The following is a 26007-nucleotide window of genomic DNA, read 5'->3' as shown; positions in this document are numbered from 1 at the left end:
TGTGTTCCAATCCCCTCCATGGACACAGGTGTATACAATCAAGCCCCTAGGCATGCAGACTGCTTCTACAAACATTGGTGAAAGAATGGGTCGCTCTCAGGAGCTCAGTGACTCCAAGCGTGGTCCCGTGATAGGTGGTCACCTGGGCAATAAGTCCATCCGTGACATTTCCTGGCTACTAAATATTCCACGCTCAACTGTTAGTGGGATTATAACAAAGTGGAAGCAACTGGGAACAACAGCCACTCAGCCACCAAGTGGTAGGCCACGTCACATGACAGAGCGGGGTCAGCGCATGCTGAAGCGCACAGTGCGCAGAAGTCCCAAACTGTCTGCAGAGTCAATAGCTAAAGACCTCCAAACTTGGTGTGGCCTTCAAATGAGCCCAACAACAGTGCGTAGAGAGCTTCATGGAATGGGTTTCCATGGACGAGCAGCTGCATCCAAGCCTTCCATCACTAAGTGCAATGCAAAGCGTCGGATGCCGTGGTGTAAAGCACACCACCACTGGACTCTAGAGTAGTAGAGACATGTTCTCTGGAGTGACCAATCACGCTTCTCTGTCTGGCAATCTGATGGACGTGTCTGGGTTTGGCGGTTGCAAAGAACGGTACTTGCCTGACTGCATTGTGCCAAGTGTAAAGTTTAGTGGAGGGGGATTATGGTGTGGGGTTGTATTTCAGGGGTTGGGCTTGGCCCCCTAGTTCCAGTGAAGGGAACTCTTAAGGAAACATTTTGGACAATTTCATGCTCCCAACTTTGTGGGAAGAGTTTGAGGATGGCCCCTTCCTGTTCCAGCATGACTGCGCACCAGTGCACAAAGCAAGGTCCATAAAGACATGGAGGAGCCAGTTTGGGGTGGAGGAACTTGACTGGCCTGCAGAGTCCTGACCTCAACCCCATAGAACACTCTTCGGATGAATTAGAGCGGAGACTGCGAGCCAGGCCTCCTCCCCCGACATCAGTGCCTGACCTGACAAATGTGCTTCTGGAAGAATGGTCCAACCTTCCCATAGACACCCTCCTAAACCTTTTGGACAACCTTCCCAGAAGAGTTGAAGCTGTTATAGCTGCAAAGGGCAGGGCCAACTCAATATTGAACCCTACGGACTAAGACTGGGAGGCCATTAAAGTCCATGTGAGTGGAAAGGGCGGGGCCAACTCAATATTGAACCCTACGGACTAAGACTGGGAGGCCATTAAAGTCCATGTGAGTGGAAAGGCAGGCGACCCAATACTTTTGGCAATATAGCATATGTATGTATGTATATCTATCAAGGAAATTTCACGGATGGACTTATTGCCCAGGTGGCCACCTATCACGGGACCACGCTTGGAGTCACTGAGTCTCCTGAGAGCGACCCAATATTTCACCAATGTTTGTAGAAGAAGTCTTCATGTCTAGGTGCTTGGCTTTATACACCTGTGGCAATTGAGGTGATTGGAACATCTGACGCTACAACGTACAGGGTCAAACTATTAAAAACCAGGGTTCTACCAGTAAATTCAGTTGTGGACTACATTTTGACCATAGAAGAACTGGGCTCAGAAGCCGATATAGTAGCTGAAAGAAGGCAACTAAAAAAAAGCTCTTCCAATTCCCAACTATGCAGTAACTGGTTTTGGCTGAAGAAAGTTGAGCAACAACTGCAGTCATTGATTACATCAGCTATGCGACTTCGGGGATTTATCCAGCCCTGAATAAGAGCTTTCTATAAACATGAAGGGCAGCAAAACTGGAGGTGTCGTTCACAGTAACCAATCAGATTCCAGTGCAGGTCTGAAGACTGATTGGTCACTAGGTGCAACACCTCCACCCACATAGGTTTAAAAAAAAAAAGACATTGTGTCTATTAGGTTCAACCAAAGAAAAACAAACTGATTTCAAACCAGGTGAACCTCAGAAGCCAAAACCCGGGGATGTTCCAGGAGAAAGCACTACCAGAGAAAAACGTCCTTCTTGATCAATACTTACTCTATCCTTCTGATAAATGCGGTAAAACCTTTGCTAGATGTCAACAGCTAAATTCAACTTCTCCATAGAAAATACTATGTACAACATTGGGCAAACCCAACCTTTTTCACCACTCACAGGCCAGCCTTTATCCTCCCCGAGTCCCTGCAATCAGCCGGATGCCAAAGGCCCTGGAGCCCCCTCTTGCCCCACTGCGTTTCACTATCCAAATAATGAGCTGCACACTAAAGACGTTCAACTCCGGCAACTGCCACCTAAAGCTATACCTGGTTCACCACATCATGGCCAGCGTTGAGCGATCATTGCAATAAACCTTGGTTGGAGGTCAAACCCTTCAACTTGAACAGTCTTTGGGTGCACTCCCTGAATCAGTACTGATTGTGACAAATATTTGGAGCTCCACTTATTGGGCCTAGTATTCCAACCAGTCATCCCCTTTAGCCCAAAGAACGTAGTTGTTAAAAGGTATGTGCAGGAATCCAACTAACGGGCCATACTGAAGATAATCAACTCTAGTCGAGGTTTGCTGCAATGACAGCACGTCGCTCTATGCCACCCAAAGCCATACCCCCAACAGCAAAGCTTGGGTGGGAGCGAGCAGCGTGCCATCATCGCAGTAGACCTTCTCTGGAGTTGAATGGGCTCTGGGTTCAGCCCGTTTTTTTTAGACGTTGGTGAACGGCAGGCTCTGATGCCTACATATGTCTTTCAACAGCTTTTCACGTTACCTGGGATAAAGGGTTGGAATACCGTATCCAATAAATGGGGCTCCAAATATTTGACTCAAGGAATTCTGATCCATGGAACGTGCCCAATAATTGTTCAAGTTCAAAGGTTTGAACAGTAAGAAACAGCTGGTGAGCCAAATGGTAAAAACAAAATCCAAATTTGGACATGTTGCACCAAGTAATTAAAGTGTCACTAACCCACATCATTAAAAACTCAAAAATGTCTGTATTACATGCAGTTTATACTCATTATGGGATTTGTTTTCTGTATTCTGGAAAAAACCTGGTTGATCCTGCTATTCTTTGCCTCCCCTCCTGTCCATGTCCCCAATGCAGCTGGGGATTTTTGCAGAGCAGTGTTGGCAGCTTTGCACATGCTCAGTTTTCTGTGGGGTTCTGTACTAAGCATTTCCTCCCTATCACATCTGAGCAGCCCATGTGACTACAGAGTCACACATGTGGGCGTATACACAGTGAATAAATGACAGCCCACTCCCTTTTTCATGCCCACTACCCAGCTAAATACAGTGGGAGTGGAATGGTACATCTGGATTGATGGAGGCTTCACCTCCCTCTTAGTCTAAGACACAGGCTGGAGAGACGTGACACAGCCTGTGACAGGCAGAAATCCACCCACACCATGTAATTGCCAAACATAAAAAAATATATCTATACAACAATTTAAAGCAGTTTATTTATTTTTACTCTGTATCCCAAAGGCTGTTTTTTTTTTTAACGTGACCAGCACCAGAGCACTACAAGATTCTCCTGCCACTGTTTCCCTGCAGACAGGATGGGAAAGAGCTGGGTCATGTGACAGCTGTATATTGACTAGGAAAAAGATACTGCAAGAATCCCAGAAGAGACAGTCAGCACCTGCCAGTGGTGTGAGGGTGGTGGGAAATCGGAGGTGGTGGGGGGGGGGGTCCTCTTCATCATAGCATTTCAATAAAAGGTAAAAAGAAAACAGTGCACAGTACGATGTACGGGAACAATGTAACACAAACCAGAACGCATGGTGTGAGTGCATCCGTACCGTATCACAAGTATTAAACATCAGTCTTCTGTCCATAATACAACCTAATCACCTCACACGAAGACCTAAACACCCAGGCAACCTAAACACCCCACACTACAGCACAATCACCCTAAATCACACCTTAATTCCCCATGCCGCAACCTAATCACCTCCCAACACAACCAAATCTCCCCAAGCCACAACCTAATCACCCACTACAACCTAATCACCCCACAACACAACCTAATCACCGCAAAACACAACCTACTTACCCCACAACACAACCTACTTACCCCACAACACAACCTACTTACCCCACAACACAACCTACTTACCCCACAACAACCTAATCCCCCCAGACTACAATGTAATCTCCCCACGTCACAACCTAATCACCCACTACTACAACCTAATCACCCACTACTACAGCCTAATCACCCAATGCCACAACCCACTTACCCCACTACAACCTAATAACCCCAGACTACAATGTATTCTCCCCACACTACAACCTAATCACCCAATACTAAAAAAGAATCACCGCACAACACAACCTAATAACCCCACAACAGCCTAATCCCCCAGACTACAATGTAATCTACCTATGTCACAACCTAATCCCCCCTATACTACAACCTAATCCCCCCAAAACATATCCTACTTACCCCACTACAACCAAATCCCACCAGACTACAATGTAATCACCCCTCAACACAACCTAATCCCCCTAGACTACAATGTAATCTCCCCACACTACAACCAAATCCCCCAAAAACACAACCTAAACACCCCGCTACAACCTAATCTCCACAGACTACAATGTAATCACCCCACGACACAACCTAATCACCCGACAACACAACCTAATCCCCCTAGACTACAATGTAATCTCCCCACACTACAACCTAATCACCCAAAAATACAACCTAATCACCCAACACAACCTAATCCCCCTAGACTACAATGTAATCTCCCCACACTACAACCTAATCACCCAACACAACCTAATCCCCCTAGACTACAATGTAATCTCCCCACACTATAACCTAATCACCCAAAACTACAACCTAATCCCCCACAGACTACAATGTAATCTCCCCACACTACAACCTAATCACCCAAAACTACAACCTAATCACCCAAAACTACAACCTAATCCCCCACAGACTACAATGTAATCTCCCCACACTATAACCTAATCACCCAAAACTACAACCTAATCACCAAAACTACAACCTAATCACCCGACAACACAACCTAATCCCCCACAGACTACAATGTAATCTCCCCACGCTACAACCTAATCACCCAAAACTACAACCTAATCACCCGACAACACAACCTAATCCCCCACAGACTACAATGTAATCTCCCCACACTACAACCTAATCCCCCCAAAATACAACCTACTTACCCCACTACAACCTAATCACCCCAGCCTACAATGTAATCACCCCAAAACACAACCTAAACATCCCACTACACCTAATCACCCCATAACACAATGTATTCTCCCTACGTCACAACCTAACCCCCCCCATACTACAACATAATCCCCCCAAAACACAACCTACTTACCCCACTACAACCTAATCACCCCACAACTACAATATAATCACAACACAACCTAACCCCCTAGACTACAATGTAATCTCCAGACGCCACACACCTAGCCCCCCCACAGCACGGCTCCCCTGGGGGTCGCTCCGCACTCCTGTATACAGGACATCTACAATCCATTCTCCTTGGAGTACCCTAGCAACGTCCCTAGCAACCAGATTCCAGCTGTGACTTTTCCAGGCTGTGTCTGGAGATGAAAGCGGCCCCCTGATTGGCTGCTCTGTGCCCATTAACCCTTTATTCTGAGGGAGTTTATAGATTGTAAGCTCTTGGTCCAAGAACCCGGCGCCCCCTGCAGGACGCTCACAATGACCCCTCCCCCACAGGAGCTCCTCTTCCCAGAATCCTCCGCGGCAACCAGAGAGGGGAGAGGAGCGAAACGGAGCTCGGTACCGTGCCCCCCCGCCCCGGGGCCCCGCTCACCTCGGGAGTACAGGGACTTCGGGGACTCAAGGTCAAGGTCAGCGCTGAGCAGGGAGATGAAGTCGGAGGGCATGGCCGCCCGGGCCAGCGAAGGAGGTGTGTAGAGACGCTTCGGTAAGTCCCGGTCCTCCTCTCCGGTCTGGTCACACTGACAGGAACCGACGGCACGCCCCCCTACTGCCAAACCACTGCGCAGGCGCGGGGCGGGGCCTGCTCGCGGACCGAGACCGTTCCAGGCTGAAGGCGGGGCTTATCGGCTTTGACGGGCAGGCGAAGGTTTCCAAGGGCGGTGCTTCGGCTCTAGGTCTGTGGTGACCGTAACTAAGGGGCGGGGCTTAGAGATGACGGTCAGCTCTGTCACCTCCCGCCCGCCGAGCGTGACGTCCTTTGTGAGCCCTTACGCGCTGACGTCTGCCGTAGGCGGGTTTTAGCTAGGACGGGCAGGCAACATCACCAATAGGATAGCGCTCCAACAGCTGGCGGAGGAAGGTGATTGGCTGCCGCAGACCCGTGTGTCCTGAATGGCAGTGGAGAATTACAGGTGCCTGAGAGTGCAGGTGTCTGAGTGTGGGAGGCTCAGCGTTGTCACCACAATGTCTGTATTAGAAGTTCTCTGTCAGAAGCCTTAGTTCACCTTTACCAAAAAGGCAATAAAAATGAAACTGGAGCTTTGACCAAAGTTGACTAATTCCCTTACTATAGGTGTAGGCCACTTGTGTACCCCATGAAACCTGACTGAAAACTCCCACAGATGGCAGCATTTCGTCCTGCCTTGTTGCTAGGACGTTGCTAAGAGGCTTCTAGCTGTTACTGTTCACCTCCACCATCATAGCAGCCAGCTCTCAATCCCTGAGCTCAGAGCTACAGCATCAGAGGAGAGAATATGCATGTGAGAGGGTTTGAATTGGAGAAAGAGCCCGCTGCTGTGATGGTGGGGGGTGAGCAGTAACAGCTGGGAGTCTCTTAGCAACATCCTAGCAACAAGACAGGTCAGGATTATTTGATCTCTGGGAGCATCCCAGCCAGGCTTCATGAGGTGTGGAAACGGCCAGCACCCATAACAAGGGCATTATCCAGCTTTAACCCCTTGGCACCATTGCCTCACGGCCCTTTAATGGTTTCAGTTGGCGGGGTTTAGGGTCACGTGACACGCTGTCACAGCGGTCACATGATCGGGAAAGGTCCCAATCGAAAGAGGAGATCGAGACCTTTCCGTGAGTACTGGACATGTGTGCAGGGAGCGTGCAGGGTACACGCTCTCAGCACATATTTTTTTTTAATAGAACGCAAATGTGCTGCCGCTCGGCATCTAGGCCCAGACGCCAGGAGACCGCACATTTGCGTTCGGCCTGCGCCAAGAGGTTAATCAGAGCTGCTTCTATCTAGAGATGCCCCTGACCTGCATAGGCAGTTCTTTGGTCAACATGAACTACCCCTTTAACCCTTTTGCTACCAGAGCCGGTTTTGCTTTTTTTTGCAAACACTCTTAAAAAATAATTTTAGGCCTGAAGATTACATAACCTCCCCAAAAAATTATATATTTTCTGAAAGCAGACTGGTTTTCAGACTTTAGGGGGGTCGGACTGAAACCAGTGAGAGTGGAAAGTGCAGCAGAAATAGTGCCCAATCATTAGCGTCGGTAGAAGGAATGGCGCCCTATTATTGGTATCAGTGAGAGGAATAGTACCCCAACATTGGTGTCAGTGGCAGGAGTAGTGCACCATCGATGGTATCAGTGGGAGGAATAGTACCCCAACATTGGTGTCAGTTGCAGGAATGGTTCTCCAACACTGGTATCAATGAAAGAAGATTTTCCCCAATATTGGTGTCAGTGGAAGGATTGGTGTCCCAACATTGGTGTCAGGGAGGGACTGGTGCTCTAGCATTGGTGTCAGTGGCAGGAGTAGTTCATCATCGATGGTATCAGTGGGAGGAATACTACCCCAACATTGGTGTCAGTTGCAGGAATGGTTCTCCAACACTGGTATTAATGAAAGAAAATTTGCCTCGATACTGGTGTCAGTGGAAGGACCGGTGTTCCAACATTGGTGTCAGGGAGGGACTGGTGCTCCAGCATTGGTGTCAGTGGCAGGAGTAGTGCGCCATCGATGGTATTAGTGGGAGGAAAAGTGCCCCATCTTTGGAGTTAGTGGGAGTATTAGTGCTCTATATTTTATATCCGTGGATGGAATTATGCCCCATTATTGATGTCCGTGGCAGGAACAGTACCCCAATGATGGTACCAGTGGGAGGAAAAGTGCACCATCTTTAGTGCTAGTAGAAGTAATAGTGTTCTGTAGTTTATATCAGTGGGAGGAATTATGTCCAATTGTTGGTGTTAGTGGAAGGAATGGTGCCCCAAGGGCTAGATAAAGGCAATCAAAGGGCAGCATCCGGCCCCCGGGCCACAGTTTGGAGACCACTGCCCTAGAGAATTAAATAGCGGTGGTTTCCAATTTTTTTCATGTCACGTGATATTACCGCAAAGGTCTGGGAAACTCAAAATTTTAGTTAAAAAAACCACACTAAAGTGAATGTTAGGGCAAACAAACGTAATAAAAGTTTGGTAAAATATAAAAGACGAGGTTGAGCCGAGTAAATAGATACCCAACATGTCAAACCTTAAAACTGGATGCTCCTGAAACAGCGACAAATTTGGGTACCCTAAATTTTCCAAAGGCAATGGAAACTTACCAAACCAAACCTTAAATTTGGCTGCGCCTGTGAAATGGCGACAAACTTCAGTACTCTATATTTTCTATAGGCGACGCATCAAAAGCCCCCTATAGGTCATCAGTTTAGCAATACGTTGGAGGTCTTCTGCTAGAATTCTTGTTCTCACTCTGGCGTGCCCGGCGATATGTAACATGTGTATCATAATCAACATTTCACAGGTGTGTTTACATTCATGTGTGCTTATATGTGGGAGTGAGGGGGGCTTCAATTTTTTTTTGCAGGGGGGATTTTATGTGTTTGGGTGGAACTTTAATTTGTTGCAATTGAAAAACATTTTTTTTACTTAACTTTTTTTTTCATCACAAAAAGCCCCCTATGTGATGATTTTTTGGTGCCAGGTTCTCTTTAAGGAGACATGAGATGTCTGGATGCCTGGATGCTCCACTGAATGTCGTGATTGACATATCTAGCCTCCAATAGCGGCACGGGTAGGGCAGCGCTTGCACCCCCTACCCGGAAATGCGAATCAAGTATATATACGTGATTTTGCGCAGCCCTGCCGCTTTGTAGAAGTATTTCTGCTATAGGGCGGAGGGCAAGTGGTTAAAGGGTTAGTTCACCTTTACCAAAAAAACTGCTGAGTCTGCATCTCCCCTCCCCCTTTTACTTACCTGAGCCAGATCTTGATCCAGCACTGTGCCCAAGAGCAGCGGCTCTCCCCCTCCTCATTAGCTCAGAGACAGCAGTAGGAGTCATTGGCTCATGATGCCGTCACCCATATGGAGGAAAAATATATTTGAAATGCTACAATTTTGGCCATATTCATAATATTTCAAAATATATTTCAATAAAAATATATATACTGCATGTTGAAATGCGTTTTATATATTACAAAATATATGAAAAATATTTTTAAAAATATATATATATTTAAAAAATATTCTTCCCCAAAAAATCTGAAGAATATATTTTTTAAAATATATATTTTTTGTATATATTCTTCAGATTTTTTTTAACATATAAAAAAGTAATTTTAACATATATTTTTACATATGCATTCCAAAAATGTAGATTTGTATTTTTAAAGACATACAGTATATTTGATATGTATTTTAAAAAATATTTTTCATATATTTTGTAATAAAAATGCATTTCAACATGCAGTATATATATATATATATATATATATTGAATACGGCCAAAATTGTAGCATTTCAAACATATGTCAATATATTTGGGAAGAATATATTTCAAATATATTTTTCTTCCATGTGGGCAATCACAGCCAATGAGGAACGGGCGGGGCCGAGCTGTGCTATACGTGTTAGCGGCTTGCTATGGGGGCACTCGGAAGGGGGGAGGAGCCAGGGGAGCTGGCAGGGGACCACGAGAAAAGGAGGATCGGGGCTGCTCTGTGCAAAACCAATACACAGAGTTCGTAAGTATAGACCGGTTTATTATTAAAAAAAAAAAAAAAAGATGACCATTGGCTATCACTTTAAACTCGCCCATTGAGATCAATGGATCCGCACTGCAGCCACAAGCCAAAAGCTTGTAAAATTGCCATTCATCAATTAAAAAAAAAAAAAAAAGAATCAAACTGGCTCTACTTGTGCAGGGTGACTGGTCTTGTTCCCGCCCCCCCCTCTGCAGGCAGCCTGTGGTGGGAGGAGCTGCTAGTCCCCTCCCACAGCTCTGCTCTCTGTACCGGATATGTACAGCCCATGATGTCACTCCTACATGTACAAAGTAACATCTAGATTTGCAAAGGCATGTGATGCACACCAAGTGGATTTATATTCTTTATGGCTTTTGATATACCAAATGTATATATTTTGTGCCCGGAGTTCAGCTTTAAGTCATACTGTCATTATCCAGGGGTCCGTGTCCATCAAGGTGCAGCCAATTCCTGCTCATTTACCGTCAGCCAGAGACTACGGAGCTGATGCCAACATTCATGTAAAATATAATAAGCTCGTCCTTTCACTTGCAGCATTCATAATTTAGGTGCCTGTTGCATCGGATGCAAATTTAATGAATCCTCACAAGCCTGGAAGTGATCTGCTATTCGCTGTCTTCTCACAACCTGATCACCAGACAGAAGTTGTTACTAATGCAGGCCATGTATGAGTCGAATTCCTAACAAATTTTCTTTAAAAAATCATAACTAAGAATTTCGCACCATTAGTGGGCGATTTTCGTACGGACATCGAATTTGAATGATTGAGCATGTTGGAAATTTTTTTAAAAACTAGCAAATTTCTAATCAATGATGGGAGAACCGTGTGAGAAATATAATTGAAAAAGAAATGAGCTGTGAGCTGAAAAGAAGATTCCCAGCCACAAAAATTCTTTTCTGTAGCAAGGAGGCTTGGTTGGTCGAATGTTGAAATCAATCGTGGGGTCATTGGATTACAAAAATTTCTGATTTTTTTAAAGAAAATTTGTTCACAATTCAACCCATGTATGGCCTGCATTACGATGGATCATTAAATCCAGGGGTGTCCAAACTACGGCCCTCCAGGTGTTGAGGAACTGCAAGTCCCATGAAACTTGCAAGACTCTGACATCCACAGGAAAGACACCAAGAGGCAGAGGCATGATGGGACTTGTAGTACTTCAACAGCTGGAAGGCCATAGTTTGGACACCCCTGATTTAGTCTATGCTGCTACAGCCCGTGGAGGGCCTTTGCCTTCTAATTTAACCACTTGGTAAGCGCACTATAGCTGATTGACGGCTACAATGCTGTTACCCAGTTCTGGGAGGGAGTCATATGACGTCCTCCCAGAACACGCCCTTACATGTGCCCCCAGGGACGCGCACCCAGCGATCTCCGTGATCACTGTGTTCTACGCACACAGCTGATCATGTGATCAGGTAAAAGGCCAATCACAGCGGCCATTTACCACGTGATCAGCTGTGTCCAATGACACAGCAGATCACAGAGTAGATACAGTTGCCAGTTATCAGCAGCCCTTTTCCACACACTGTCCCTCGATAACCGGCAGCTTGCCACAGAGCAGATCGGCACTGATGATTAGTGCCCAGCAGTGCCACCTAGCAGTGCCTCCCACCAGTGCCAAGTAGTGCCACCCATCAGTGCCCATCAGTACCCCCCAACAGTGCCACCCATCAGTGCCCAGCAGTGCCGCCAGTCAGGGCTGTCAGTCAGCGCCTCCCATCAGTGACCATCATTGCTACATATCAGTGCAGCATCAACAGTGCCTCCTCATCGATGCCCACCAGTGCCACCTCATCAATGCAGCCTATGAGTGCCCATCAGTGCTGCCTATCCGTGCCACCTCATCAGTGCTGCCTATCAGCGCAGCCTCATCAACGCACATCAGTGAAGGAGAAAAATTACCTGTTTGCAAAATTTTGTAATAGAAACAAAGAAGACCTTTTTTAAAATTTTTTACTCTTTTTTTGTTTAAAGTGCACAAAATAAAAAAAACCCAGTAGATATTAAATTCCACCAAAAGAAAGCTCTATTTGTGTGAAAAAAAATGATAAAAATGTCATATGGGTACAGTGTTGCATGACCGCGCAATTGTCATTCAAAGTGCGACAGCGCTGAAAGCTAAAAATTGGCCTGGGCAGGAAGGGGGTATAAGTGCCCGGTAGGCGAGGGGTTAAAGGCGTACTGCACCTTTCAACCATGTTTCATGTTATACTCATATTTAGGGTGTAACATGAAACTTGGCTACATACCCCAGCCCACTCCTTCAAACTGCTTCCCCACTTACTGGAATCTCTCCATAGGCTTGTGTTTAGTTCTGAGGACATCCTGGCTCTTCCACCATAGCATAGGGACTTCTAAATCTCAATGGAGCCCAAGTCCAGTGAGGTCACCGCACTTCTAGTTTATCGCCATAATCGAAGGTCTGTACCTCCATATGGGCCTGGGGAAATAATCTGAAGGAGCCTGAATTTTTTCCACAGAGATGTTTGGCACGATTCGGCAAATTTATGACGATGCTGCAATGAGTCGTTCAAGGTGTTTTGAGTGGCACAAATGCTTCAAGGGCAGAAGAACATCACTGTAAGATGGCAGGAGATCAGGAAGGTCTTCAAGAAGCTCAACCCCCGAAAATGCCCTCTTCCTGAAGATGAGGATCCAGCTCAAAGGTCGTCATCTTGACAACATTGGGGAGATCCAGCAATTTTCCCAGAATTTCACGTTTGCTGTTTGTTCTAACTTGCTGTCCGTGATGAAATAGCAGACGTGGTAATGCACGTGGTCAGAATAGCACCAGTTGCACAGCTCCCGATCTACACAGGACGATGTCTTTTTGCACACTGACTTATGAAGGTCGGTGCTCCCTGTGACTGTGCATGCCGCCTTGTGCTGCCATCTGTTGGCATGTTGACTAGTCTCCAAACGTCTTGATAACACCTCGTATTTCACCTGGATACACAAAGTAGCTGCATTGATATGTATAGTTTTACTAGCACATGTCAAAGTTGCAAAATTATGTTCAGGCATTACCATTTGTTTTACCCTCAGTCACCAAGGGGTTCAAATATGAAGGAGATTCAGATGGCTATCAGTTGTGTGCTTCTCTATCAACTTATCTTTTAAGATCTTATGTTTCCACCAGGGGCGGACTGACCATTTGGAAACTCGGGCACTGCCCGAGGGCCTGGGGTCAGTAGAGGGCCCCATGAGATGCCCCTGGTACCTTTTTCATAGGCTTTTTTGAGTTTGGGCAAGGACACAGGGGCCCTATGATCCCCTATTGCCCGGGGGCCCCATGAGTTGTCAGTCCGCCCCTGGTTTCCACTGAGAAGACAATGCAGTTGCAATCACAAGTCTTGTCAAGATCTTAGGTATCAGTACATCATCACAGCGGTCTGCTGCGTGGAACCACCACCAAGTACATTTCTGAATGAGACCAAGGGGCAGAGCTACGAGGCAAGCCCACTATCACTGAAACTGGGCTGCATCTATTGCCTATTCGGCTAATTGCTGATAATTATCAAGATCTTACCTAATAACATCAACCAGTTTAGCCAGTTTTCTGATACTGTACACAAATATCATCGCCCTTGCAGAGACCTTATGTCCCTCATAATCAAAGATCTCGACAGAAGTAGACATCAACCATAGCTATCTGCTGTCCCTCATTTAGACGGACAGTCTCTCTTTTGAACCCAGTTCCTCTTAACAACTGTCCCACTTCTAGGTCAGAAGCATATGTAGCACATGTAGGCAGGCACTGAAAGTGGAGCCCAACCGGAGTGGCAACGTAGCCTGGAGAGGACGTTAAGGGAAACTTGGTGTTTCTCTGGTTCCTGGAGACAGCGTTCTGGTCATCTTGAGTCAGTAGAGTCTATTTAAGTCCCTGCTACCCAAGGTTTGGCACACAATCACGTGTGGGTAGTGTAGGGACAGGTACCCCGTCTGTTAGGGACAGTATTAGAGGCAGGGAAAGGTTCCAGATGAGGAGGGAAAGAGTAGGGTTCACAACTACTGTGGACTTCTTCCCGCTTGGACATGAGATGGCATTTTGCCCCTTCTACAGGCGCTGGCAGTTTGGCTGAAACCTGCTCCTCTATATGCCGTTGGAATTCATCAGTGTTTCCAGTTGGGCTGTCTTCCCACTGAGTTTGTTGTGAACTATTTTGGCCTTACTTCAATACAAGTTCTTTACATTGCACCCAGACTGTGTGTGTTATTGCCTTTGCACCACGCTGCACCCACCTACACGCAGACCCCTTACAGGTCCCGCTGATTTGTCCCAAGTCCTCTTCTCACACGGGTTCCCAGGCGTCCAGGCACACAACACGTGAACAGTCTCTCTCATAATAACCAGACAGTGGATGCCTTTTTATGCTATATTGCTGATTGAACTTGGATGGGGTGCAGAAAAGCTTTGGGATACTCCAGACTTTAGTGCACAAAGTATTTGGAGGATGCTCTCTATTCTGTCTACTCTCTTCAGCGGCACCCCCTTTTTTTGCAAAGACTACAGACACCAGCACTTCTGAGACTCCCAGCTGGGCAGATCCCACTTTAGCAACACTGACACAGTCACACAAGAGGTTAAACATCAGAGGGTCACTAGGATCCCACTTCCAAGTCTCTACTCACTGTGTCTCCAGATACTTGGATACGTCCTGTCCAATATTGGTTAGATGCTGTACTGTGAATCTCCAGATCCTCAGTGCACCCCCTTCCCCTCCATACTTGGCTTAAAACTTCCTCCAGGAAAAATAGGCTATCCCTGTTCCCACTGAGCTGGAACCTCAGTGAACTCTCTGCAATAGTCCCCCCAGCTCCCACTGAGCTGGGACCTCTGTAAATTCTTGGTGACGCCCCCCCCCCAACTCCCCTTGAGCTGGGACCTTGGTGAGCTCTCTGCAGGCTTCATCTAACCTGCCCAGAAGGGCAGCAACCCTTCAGCCTGGGATATCCTCCTCCAGGACAAGGACCCTGCTGCTCCAGGCCTCAGACTATTTATGGGTTCTCTCTCCACCTTCTGGGCACACCTCCCCAGGGATTGGCTAGGGTTCCATAAATATTCAAGCTCAGGGTCTGCCTCCTCCAGCACACTACATGCTAAAACCTACTAGAACACAGGGAGAAGCCTGTGAGAGCCTGCAGCTTGTGGGATCCAGAACAGCCAAAAATAATCACATACCACTCCAATGTCCAAAAGACAGTGTTAATTTTTGGTCTATGGAAATATTTTAGTAGACTAAGATATGACTAAGACTGAAACGATTTAGATGAAAAAAATACGACTAAAACTAAAATGGCATTTAAGTCAAAAGACTGTGACTAAAACTAAATCGAAATTTGACGTCAAATTTAACACTGCTCCAAACTTTATAAACAAAGGGCCAGTATACTGTCCTTCAAACTTTAAGGGGGCTAGACTGAGGCCAATGGGAGTAGAAAATGTCCTGGTGTCAGTGGGAGAAATAGTGTCCCAGTATTGGTATTTGGGGGAGTAATAGTGCAGAAAAAATGAGGAAGGGTTGTAACAGCGCAAACACTGCAAAGTCCTGGGAAATGGTAGTATGGGGTGATGGTGGTATTAGTGGCTACTGTATGAAGAGCGTAGGATTCCATGTGGCACTGAGGGCAAGGCTTCCAAATAAGCTGTAGCAACTTCTGTAGATGAGAAAAAGGAGAGAAGCGCCTCTAAGTGCAATAAGTCTATTTATTCAAGTCTAAATGTAGAAACACTCACATGTGTGAAGTAATCATAAGCTTAAAAACCGTGGTTAACAATAGTTAACAGTGGGGTGGTAACCCGGGTGAAGAGCCGTCATCTTACTGCGATGTGGGGAGGTCAGCTCTCGGCTGGAACAGCGTGGTGGCTGGAGGAGAACAGTGGTAAGGCCGGCCGGCGTGCACGTCCTCCCTCAGAGCCGGATGGAACGCACGCTGGAACGTAGCGGCGGCGTGGCCGTGATGACGTCACGGCAGCAGCCCCTGCTTGAAAAAGGAGCGCACTTCCGCCTTCCATGGCCAGTGCATGCTCCGAAACGCGTCGCAGTGCACCCTGGGATTTGACGTCATCACGGCCACGCCGCCGCTACGTTCCAGCGTGCGTTCCATCCGGCTCTGAGGGAGGATGTGCACGCCGGCCGGCCTCACCGTTGTTCCCCTCCAGCTACCACGCTGTTCCAGCCGAGAGCTGACCTCCCCACATCGCAGTAAGATGACGGCTCTTCACCCGGGTTACCACCCCACCGCTAACTATTGTTAACCACAGTTTTTAAGCTTATGATTACTTAACGCTTCTCTCCTTTTTCTCGGGGGAGTAATAGTGCCCCATCTATGGTGTCAGTGGGAGAAATAGTGTTCCATCATTGGTGTCAGTGGGAGGAAGAGTTCCCCATCATTGGTATCAATAGGAGGAATAGTGCCTAATTGTTGGTATCACTGGAAGGAATAATCCCCCATCATTGGTGTCATTGAGAAGAATAGTGCTCCATAGTTTGTGTCAGTGGGAGGAATAGTGCCTCATCTTTGGTTTCAGTGGGAAGAATAGAGCCCCATCATTGGTTTCAGTGGGAAGAATAGCGCCCCATCATTGGTGTCAGTGGGAGGAATAGTGCCCCATCATTGGTATCAGTGGGAGGAATAGTGCCCCATCATTGGTGTCAGTGGGGGAGGAATAGTGCCCCATCATTGGTATCAGTGGGAAGAATAGTGCCCCATCATTGATGTCAGTGGGAGGAATAGTGCCCCATCATTGGTATCAGTGGGAGGAATAGTGCCCCATCATTGATGTCAGTGGGAGGAATAGTGCCCCATCATTGGTATCAGTAGGAGGAATAGTGCCTCATCTTTGGTTTCAGTGGGAAGAATAGTTCCCCATCATTGGTATCAGTAGGAGGAATAGGGCCTCATCTTTGGTATCAGTGGGAGGAATAGTACCCCATCATTGGTTTCAGTGGGAAGAATAGTGTGCCATTGTCGGTGTCAGTGGCAGGAACTGACACCGGGGAAAAATGCCCCGAGGGCTGGATAAAAGTAAGAAAATGCACCCCTTTAGAGACTTCAGACCAGTCACCAGAGACTTCAGATGAACAATAAAAATCTTTTACTGAGGTAGTTACAGGCAACAAAATTCTCAATGACATCTTCCACCCGCTTCCCTGTACAAAGCTCTAGTACCACATGAAGCAGTCATACAGATGATACAGAAAATGGCCATAAAAGCCATCTTTTTGAGGCAAGATTCCATTTAGGCAGTAAATCCACAAAAGGTAGCAATATTCACCATGATCTGGTGATAATCCACAAAAAGCAGTAAGTTCATGACCGGCAACTATAAGTCCATATAGATCCACATGCTCCAAACCCCACTGGGAACCCCGACTGGGCTCCCCCCCAAGGGGTGCTCAGACTGACAGCATAGCGGCTGCATTTTGGCAGTCTTTTGCAGTCATTTTGGCAGTCAAATGTTTCAAACAGGTACATTGTAACATTTGGTCTATACATATAACCTAGATGACCCCAGAGCATGAACTGGCAAAAGGAAAACTGTTAACACTTTAGATTCTTCTTGGAAGCACCTGCTTGGAAGTGGCTTCCACAGGGGTCAGAGCTGCACTAACATAGGCAACTCTAAAAGGCTTTTAAAGAGATATTAAAGACAATTTTTTATTATTATTATTATTATTATTATTATTATTATACAGTATTTATAAAGCGCCAATAGTTCGCACAGCGCTGTACATTACAAAGGGGGACAGAACATGTGACAGACAATACCAATACAATGCAAAACAGGGGATTGAGGGCCCTGCTCTTTGGAGCTTACAATCTAGGAGGGGGGGATGGTGGCACAGGAGGAGATAGCTGTGGGGGATGGAGTGGTAGGAAGGGTGGAGGAGGTCAGTCAAGTTAGCAGGGGGTAGGGTAGGCTTCCCTGAAGAGATGGGTTTTCAGGGTGCGCCTAAAGGAGAGGAGAGTAGGTGATAATCTGATGGGTTGGGGCAGGGAGTTCCAGAGGATGGGTGACACCCTGGAGAAGTCCTGGAGGCGGGCATGGGAGGAGGAGACCAGGGAACTAGAGAGAAGAAGGTCTTGTGGGGAGCGGAGTGTGCGTGTTGGGTGGTACTTGGATATTAGGTCAGTGATGTAGTTCGGGGCAGTATGGTGGACAGCTTTGTACGTCAGTGTTAGGATTTTGAATTTGATCCGTTGCGCAATCGGAAGCCAGTGGAGGGATTGGCAGAGGGGGGTGGTGGACACTGAATGGAGGCCAGTGGAGGGATTGGCAGAGGGGGGTGGCAGAAACGGAGCGGTTGGAAAGGTGAATGAGTCTGGCAGCCGTATTCAGGATCGACTGAAGCGGGGATAGCCAGCGGCGAGGCAGGCCAGTGAGGAGGGAGTTGCAGTAGTCGAGTTGTGATATGATGAGGGAGTGGAATTTAAAAAAAAACGTCATACTTACCTCCTCTGTGCAGTGGTTTTGCACTGAGCAGCCTCGATCCTCCTCTTCTCAGGTCCCCCGCCGGTGCTCCTGGCCCCTCTCTCCTGCCAAGCTCCCCCAGAGCAAGCAGCTTGCTATGGGAGCACCCAAGCAGGCTCGCTGTTCTGCATATCCATTCACACACAGAGCTGCGGTTCAGCTGGCCCCCTCTCTCTCCTCATTGGCTCTCAGCCAATGAAGATGGAGAGTCCCTGGAGAGCCGAGCTATCGTACACATTACTGGATTGGGGGGCTGCTGCACACAGAATGCATGAAGGCAAAAACTTTGAACCCTTACAAACACTTTAACTTTCCTTTGGCAGCAAAAAAAGGCGTGATACTGTATGCCTAAGTTGTAGTTGAAGAATCCTCAGCCTCCACTTTCACGAGAGTTGGATATCGTGTCCTCCAGTGTGCTCTGTGGGTTCATCTGTCAATCCTTCATGGCGCAGTAATGAAGTTGGGCCTCCGGGAATGCCTGCATTTCAAATCAGCTGGCCTTCACAAATTGTTTCCATTTTTACTAGCCCTTTGGCAAGTACTATTAGCACCTGAATGAGTTATGCAGCCAGCGGAGGAACCCGTGATGAGTGATTTTCTGCATTCAAACACACGACACACGCCGATAGAGTGAGAAATGCCTCAGGCAGCACCCGTTAGGCAGATAATGCTGGCACCAGTATGAAACCACTACCGGTCAAGCCAGCCATTCATGCAGCTTAGTAGAGGACAATGCTGTGCATTGCTGGCAATGGGAATCTAACCTGTCACCTCCAAGTCTCACACAGAATATGTAAGCTTTGCTGTTTGGACTTCCTGGACAAGGAAGTGGAAGAAAGTTGAATGAGAGAATGAAACTATCAACAATCTGTAGTGTTCAATAAACATCTCCAACAATGAGGCCTTTATTTGTGTGCTGATTGCTTTAGATCAGGGGTGTCAAACTGGCGGCCCTCCAGCTGTTGCGAAACTACAAGTCCCATCATGCCTTTGCCTTTGGGAGTCATGCTTGTAACTGTCAATCTTGCAATGCCTCATGGGACCATTAGATGGCAAAAAGATGAGGTTGCACCGAGTAAATAGATACCCAACATGTCAAGCTTTATATTAGCACATGCCCTCAAAGTGACCCAGTCAGTATCCTATATTTTCCATAGGCAAAACTTTAAAAGCCCCTACATGTCATTCCTATAGAGCAGGGGTGTAAAACTGGCAGCCCTCCAGCTGTTGCAAAACTACAAGTCCCATCATGCCTTTGGGAGTCGTGCTTGTAACTGTCAATTTTGCAATGCCTCATGGGACCATTAGATGGCCAAAAGATGAGGTTGCACCAAGTAAAAAGATACCCAACATGTCAAGCTTTAAATTAGCACATGCCTCCAAAGTGACCCAGTCGGTATCCTACATTTTCCATAGGCAAAACTTTAAAAGCCCCCTACAGGTCATTCCTATAGAGCAGGGGTGTCAAACTGGTGGCCCTCCAGCTGTTGCGAAACTACAAGTCCCATCATGCCTCTGCCCTTCGGAGTCATGCTTGTAACTGTCAACCTTGCAATGCCTCATGGGACTTGTAGTCTGGCAACAGCTGGAAGGAAGCCAGTTTGACAGCCGTGCTATAGAGTAACCATGGCTCTAGAATTTCTGCTTTCACTTGCAGTGAAATTGAACATATCAAACGTGATGTTTTCATACATAGTCGACAATGACGGGAGAGTTTGCATTCCTGCGTATGTGTACACGGTGGCGGGGCGATGTAAACATTTTTTTTGGGGGGGGGGGGGAGGTTAAGGTGTAGATGCCTAGGTGTAACTTTATTTTTTCCTTTTGTTTCCCTTTCAGTAGTATGTTGTTTATATCACCCCTATGTAATATAATATTTTTAGGGCAGGCTCTCTTATATGAGAAATCAGGGGTCTTTTAGACCCCTGATGTTTCACCTGCCTTCCATTGGCCTAATGGAGCACAGGTCACTCTCCATCAGCTTCTTTCCTGGCCATACTACTACGTGATCTATGAATGGAGGGGGGAAGGCATTTCAATCATCCAGCCATCCTCTATTCAAAGAGCGTGTTTCATTCCTACAAGCTGTAGTACTGCTTCTATGAGTAGAGGATCTGGGTGGAAAGGACATAGTTGGGCTCTCTTGATGAGACCCCGTGACAGTCTCTTAGTTCTAAAAAACCCCTAAACACCAGACAATTGTGGAAGTAGGTGGGTGGCATGGACTTAGGAAGATTGCAGCTAGAAAAGAAGAGGCATCAGCACAAGGGATACATCTTTCTGACTGTAAGTTATGTCCCTTGTGCTAAATTTGTTTTGCTTTTATTGTTTTGTTTTTGGCTGCACTTAGATTATAGTGGAGTTTTTTTTTTCTACTTGAACCTGGAGCTAAATGGGAGAGAAAAGTTTGGCTGTGCTTTGGCTTTAAGCCCAGTGGGTGAACTTTAAAGTATAGACTCCTATTTTTTTTATATATATATATGTACACAATAAATTAGTATGGCTTTGTGCAAAATATTTGTATTAGGTTTCATAATTTTGTGGCTTTGCTTCTACGGTATGTATAATTTGTAATTATATGTTTACATAAGACCAGACATACACTATATTGCCAAAAGTATTGGGCCAGCCCTTCAAATCATGTGATTCAGGTGTTCCAATCCCCTCCATGGACACAGGTATATACAATCAAGCCCCTAGGCATGCAGAATGCTTCTACAAACATTGGTGAAAGAATGGGTCGCTCTCAGGAGCTTAGTGACTCCAAGCGTGGTCCCGTGATAGGTGGTCACCTGGGCAATAAGTCCATCCGTGACATTTCCTGGCTACTAAATATTCCACGCTTAACTGTTAGTGGGATTATAACAAAGTGGAAGCAACTGGGAACAACAGCCACTCAGCCACCAAGTGGTAGGCCACGTCACATGACAGGGCGGGGTCAGCGCATGCTGAAGCGCACAGTGCGCAGAAGTCGCCAACTGTCTGCAGAGTCATTAGCTAAAGACCTCCAAACTTGGTGTGGCCTTCAGATTAGCCCAACAACAGTGCGTAGAGAGCTTCATGGAATGGGTTTCCATGGCCGAGCAGCTGCATCCAAGCCTTCCATCACCAAGTGCAATGCAAAGCGTCAGATGCCGTGGTGTAAAGCACACCGCCACTGGACTCTAGAGCATGGAGACGTGGTCTCTGGAGTGACCAATAACTCTTCTCTGCCTGGCAATCCAATGGACTTGTTTGGCGGTGCCCAGGAGAACGGTACTTGCCTGACTGCATTGTGCCAAGTGTAAAGTTTGGTGGAGGGGAGATTATGGTGTGGGGGTGTTTTTCAGGCGTTGGTCTAGGGGTTGCCCCCTTGTTCCAGTGACATTTTGGACAATTTCATGCTCCTAATTTTGTGGGAAGAGTTTGGGGATGGCCCCTTCCAGTTCCAACATGACTGCACACCAGTGCACAAAGCAAGGTCCATAAAGACATGGAGGAGCCAGTTTGGGCTGGAGGAACTTGACTGTCCTGCACAGAGTCCTGACCTCAACCCCATAGAACACCTTTGGGATGAATTAGAGCGGAGACTGCGAGCCAGGCCTCCTTCCCCGACATCAGTGCCTGACCTGACAAATGTGCTTCTGGAGGAATGGTCCAACCTTCCCATAGACACCCTCCTAAACCTTGTGGACGGCCTTCCCAGAAGAGCTGAAGCTGTTATAGCTGCAAAGGGCGGGGCCAACTCAATATTGAACCCTGGATTCCTGCTTAGATCTGGAAGAAATACACAAATCACACGAGCTTTGAGGAAGAATACGCATGAAAATTGAATTCAGACAATATTTACTTATCCCTGAATTCACCTTTAACCGCTTTCCCGTTAACCTATAGAAGACATACTGCTACAGGGCGGCAGGGGTGCGCAAAATCACGTATATATACGTGATTTTGCATTTCTGGGTAGGGGGCGTGCGCCCTACCCATGCTGCTCTTCGCGGCTTTGGCTGTCAATCATCAGGTCCCGGACGGTTATTACTCACTGGCACCCAGTGATCGCCAGGCATTACCGACAAGGGGAGAGAACTGTATGTAAACAATACAGATCTCTTCCCTGTCAGCTTCAGCACACTGCTTTGTATGGCTCTGCATAGCAGAGCCATACAAAGCAGTCTGCTTACACAGTAAAGCACACACACAGCACAATCTAAAACAACACACAATTAACCCTTTGATCGCCCCTCACATTAGACCCTTCCTGCCCAGTGCCATTAGTAAAGTGTCGGTGCTTTTTATTAGCATTGATCACTGTATTGGTGTCACTGGGGATGTCAGTGACACCAAGTCAGTCCTTCTCCCCCAGTGTCAGAATGCCCGCCTCAGTCCCGCTGTAAGTTGCTGATTGCCGCCATTACTAGTAGAAAAAAAAAAAATCCCAGTATATATACCGCCATTTGTAGACACTATAACTTTCACGTAAACCAATTCATTTACACGTCTTGGGATTTTTTTTTTAGCAGAGACACGGAGCAGAATACATTTTGGTCTAAATTTATGCCTGAAATTTAATTTTTTCACTTTCTTTTACTGGACATGTTTAATAGCAAAAAGTCAAAAATATTTTTTTTTTTCTCAAAATTGTTAGACTTTTTTTTTATAGTGCAAATGCAGAGGCGATCAAATACCACCGAAAGAAAGCTCTATGTGTGGGTGCAGCGTTGCATGACCGCGCAATTGTCAGTTAAAGTAACACAGCGCCATAACGCAAAAAATGGCCCGGTCAGGAAGGGGGGAGGAATCCTCTGGAGGGGGAGGGGTTAAGGTAAACGCTGCAATAATAACTTTAAATATATCACCCCCTAAAATATTTTATATTTCATGTTAAGGGAAATGATACAATACACTTTTCTCGCTAAGTTGCTATTCAGTGCCAAGCCAGTGGTTGTTGTTGTGGTTATTGTTGTGGTTGTTGTGATTGTTGTGAATGTTGTTGTGGTTGTTGTTGTGGTTATTGTTGTGGTTGTGGTTGTTGTTGCTGTTGTGGATGTTGTTGTTGTGGTTGTTGTTGTGGTTGTGTTTGTTGTTGTGTTTATTGTTGTGGTTGTTGTTGTGGTTGTGTTTGTTGTTGTGTTTATTGTTGTGGTTTTTGTGATTGTTGTTGTTGCTGTTGTGGTTTTGGTTGTGTTTATTGTTGTTGTGGTTGTTGTGGTTATTGTAGTGGTTGTTGTGATTGTTGTTGTGGTGAATGTTGTTGTGGTTATTGTAGTGGTTGTTGTTGTGATTGTTGAGGTTGTTGTTGTTGTGATTTTTGTGGTTGTTGTTGTTTATTGTTGTGGTTGTTGTTGTGATTGTTGTTGTGGTTGTGTTTATTGTTGTGGTTGTGGTTGTGATTGTTGTTGTGGTTGTGATTGTTGTTGTGGTTGTGATTGTTGTTGTTGTGTTGTTGTTGTGATTGTTGTTGTTGTAGTTATTGTTGTTGTGGTTGTTGTTGTGGTGGCTGTTGTGGTTGTTGTTGTGGTGGTTGTTGTTGTTGTAGTTGTTGTGGTTGTTGTTGTGGTGGTTGTTGTTGTGGTGGTTGTTGTTGTGATTGTAGTTGTGGTTGTTGTTGTGTTTGTTGTGGTTGTGGTTGTTGTTGTGATTGTAGTTGTGGTTGTTGTTGTTGTGGTTGTTGTTGTGTTGTTGTGGTTGTTGTTGTTGTGTTGTTGTGGTTATTGTTGTGGTTGTTGTTGTGGTTGTTGTTGTGGTGGTTGTTGTTGTGATTGTAGTTGTGGTTGTTGTTGTGGTTGTTGTGATTGTAGTTGTGGTTGTTGTGGTTGTTGTTGTGGTTGTTGTGATTGTAGTTGTGGTTGTTGTGGTTGTTGTTGTGGTTGTTGTTGGGTGTCCCTTACCTCTCTGTCTTTTTGCGGCAGAGATAACGCCGGGTCGCCAGCGACTTGCAAGCCGAGGAGCAGAGAAGATGTCTTCGGAGAGGGAGCGCATACCGCCGCCGACTCTCAGGTGGTCGAACTCCTTCTAGGTCACAGCAACGTTCGGGAATCAATAACCGTCTTTATGGCGCTTGCGGGTTTCAAGAACTGGAGTCGCTTCAGCTGCTCACCAACGAATTCCCGGTCGCTTTGCCTGCTCTGGCATGGGCAAAGTGGCGCTGTGTTAGATCCCTCGCCTCCCTCGTGCCGTGAGGGGGGTCAGCTCCTCGTCCGAGCCGATCGCACGGCCGCGCTCTGACACCCTGCAGCTGATTGAGGACGGGAGCCGTGGATCAATAGAGAGAATTCCTCACCGTGACTCTGCCTGAACCTGTCTGGCAGCTTCCAAGCCATGTCCTTCCAACTTAAACACATTGGTCCCTCTGCCTTTTGTCTTCGCTAAAAATTAACTCCTTGCATAATAGCCGCCGTGCCAAGCCGAGATCGCACATTGTCAGCTCCGTGTCATCCACGATAGAAACCTAAAGTGACGCTAAACCAGATCCTCATCCTCCAAAAATAACCCGCACACATCCACTACTTAAAGGGCAACTCCACTTTTCTGGGGGGAAAAAAAAAAAGCAAAAAACAAAATTACATATTGTATACAATTGTAACACTTTTGGGACATTTGGAAAACACTTCTGAACAATGGAAACTGAGTGCTGGAAAATGTAGGTTAAAAACGTCTGTATTGCACACCACGTTTATGCGCGTTTGCATTTAGAAGCTTTTTTTAACCCCGTCACGCCTAAGGGTAAAACAAATCTAAATGCCTAAGCACAATTTTGCAACATTGACATGTGTTAGTAAAACTGTTCATATCATCACAACAACCTTTTACATCCGGGTGGATTATACCGCGTTTTTTTCAGGATAAATTGGGCTTTCATTTGGTGGTAAATGGTAATGGATATCACCTGATTTTTTTTTTGTATTATCAAAGGAAAACTGGCCCAAAATAATTTAAAAAAAACTTTTTTTTTTAATTTAGCTGTGTTTTTTTGTTACTACCATAACCTTCCACCAAAGAACAACCCAAAATAAATTCTCCAGCCCTTGATGATCGCAACGATACCATCTATGTGTATGTTATTTGTTGTTTGTACCCGGAGTGCAGCCCAGAATCAATAGTGCGCATTTTGTTTTTGTCTTTTTTTTACCTAAAACACACTGACACTAATGCAGGCCATAGACGGGTCAAAAACAGCCTTTTTTTTAAAAGAAAAACCAAAAAATCGGTCGTTCAATAGGCCGACGTTACTACCAACGGTAAAAAAATTCAGCCGATTTTCGTCCTGTCTACGGACGGCATTTAATTACTTCTGTCCCTTGCAGAGAGCTCCGCTATTATATTTTACATGAAAAGTCTTGCGGTTGCAACAATGTATCCATTTGTATCCATTTCGGATACAGATGTTTTTATTTGGATACAAATGGATACATTGTTGCAACCGCAAGACTCTTCCTCCTCCTCTTCCTCTTTCTTCTTCTTCTTCTTCTTCCAGGTCATCATTGCCAGGAAAATAGGCCGATTGGCAAAATCGGGCGATTTTTTTCCAACTTTACCGATAAAAAAAATGTGCCAAAACCCGCAAAACGGCCAACCAATTAACTCACTAACGGTGCAAAAATCGGCCGATTTTTTTTTTTCAGCCGAAAGATCGGCCAATTTTCGACCCG

General features: G+C 46.2%; 1 protein-coding gene and 1 long non-coding RNA gene across 4 annotated transcripts in view; one reads left to right on the top strand and one right to left on the bottom strand.

The window, feature by feature from the left end:
• The window catches only part of NFAT5 (nuclear factor of activated T cells 5), a 132698-nt gene extending 126763 nt beyond the window's left edge, over nucleotides 1–5935 (bottom strand). For all 3 annotated transcript variants that reach the window (XR_016308602.1, XM_089663267.1, XM_089663268.1), the window contains exon 1: nucleotides 5765–5935. Coding sequence is in view for 2 of the 3 variants with exons in the window: in XM_089663267.1 (XP_089519393.1) it covers nucleotides 5765–5837 (73 nt within the window). In the remaining variant the exon portion in view is untranslated. The remainder of the gene's footprint in view (nucleotides 1–5764) is intronic.
• On the top strand, nucleotides 5697–25396 carry LOC149434877 (uncharacterized). Its single transcript, XR_016308603.1, has 2 exons — nucleotides 5697–5878; nucleotides 24268–25396. It is a non-coding gene; the product is annotated as an uncharacterized LOC149434877 (long non-coding RNA).
• The last annotated feature ends 611 nt before the right edge of the window (nucleotides 25397–26007 follow it).

This window comes from Staurois parvus, unplaced genomic scaffold, assembly GCF_062004578.1.
Source record: "Staurois parvus isolate SC_StPar_1 unplaced genomic scaffold, SC_StPar_1.0 ptg001644l, whole genome shotgun sequence".
Taxonomy (NCBI): Eukaryota; Metazoa; Chordata; class Amphibia; order Anura; family Ranidae; genus Staurois; species Staurois parvus.
This window is presented reverse-complemented; position numbering and strand designations above follow the sequence as displayed.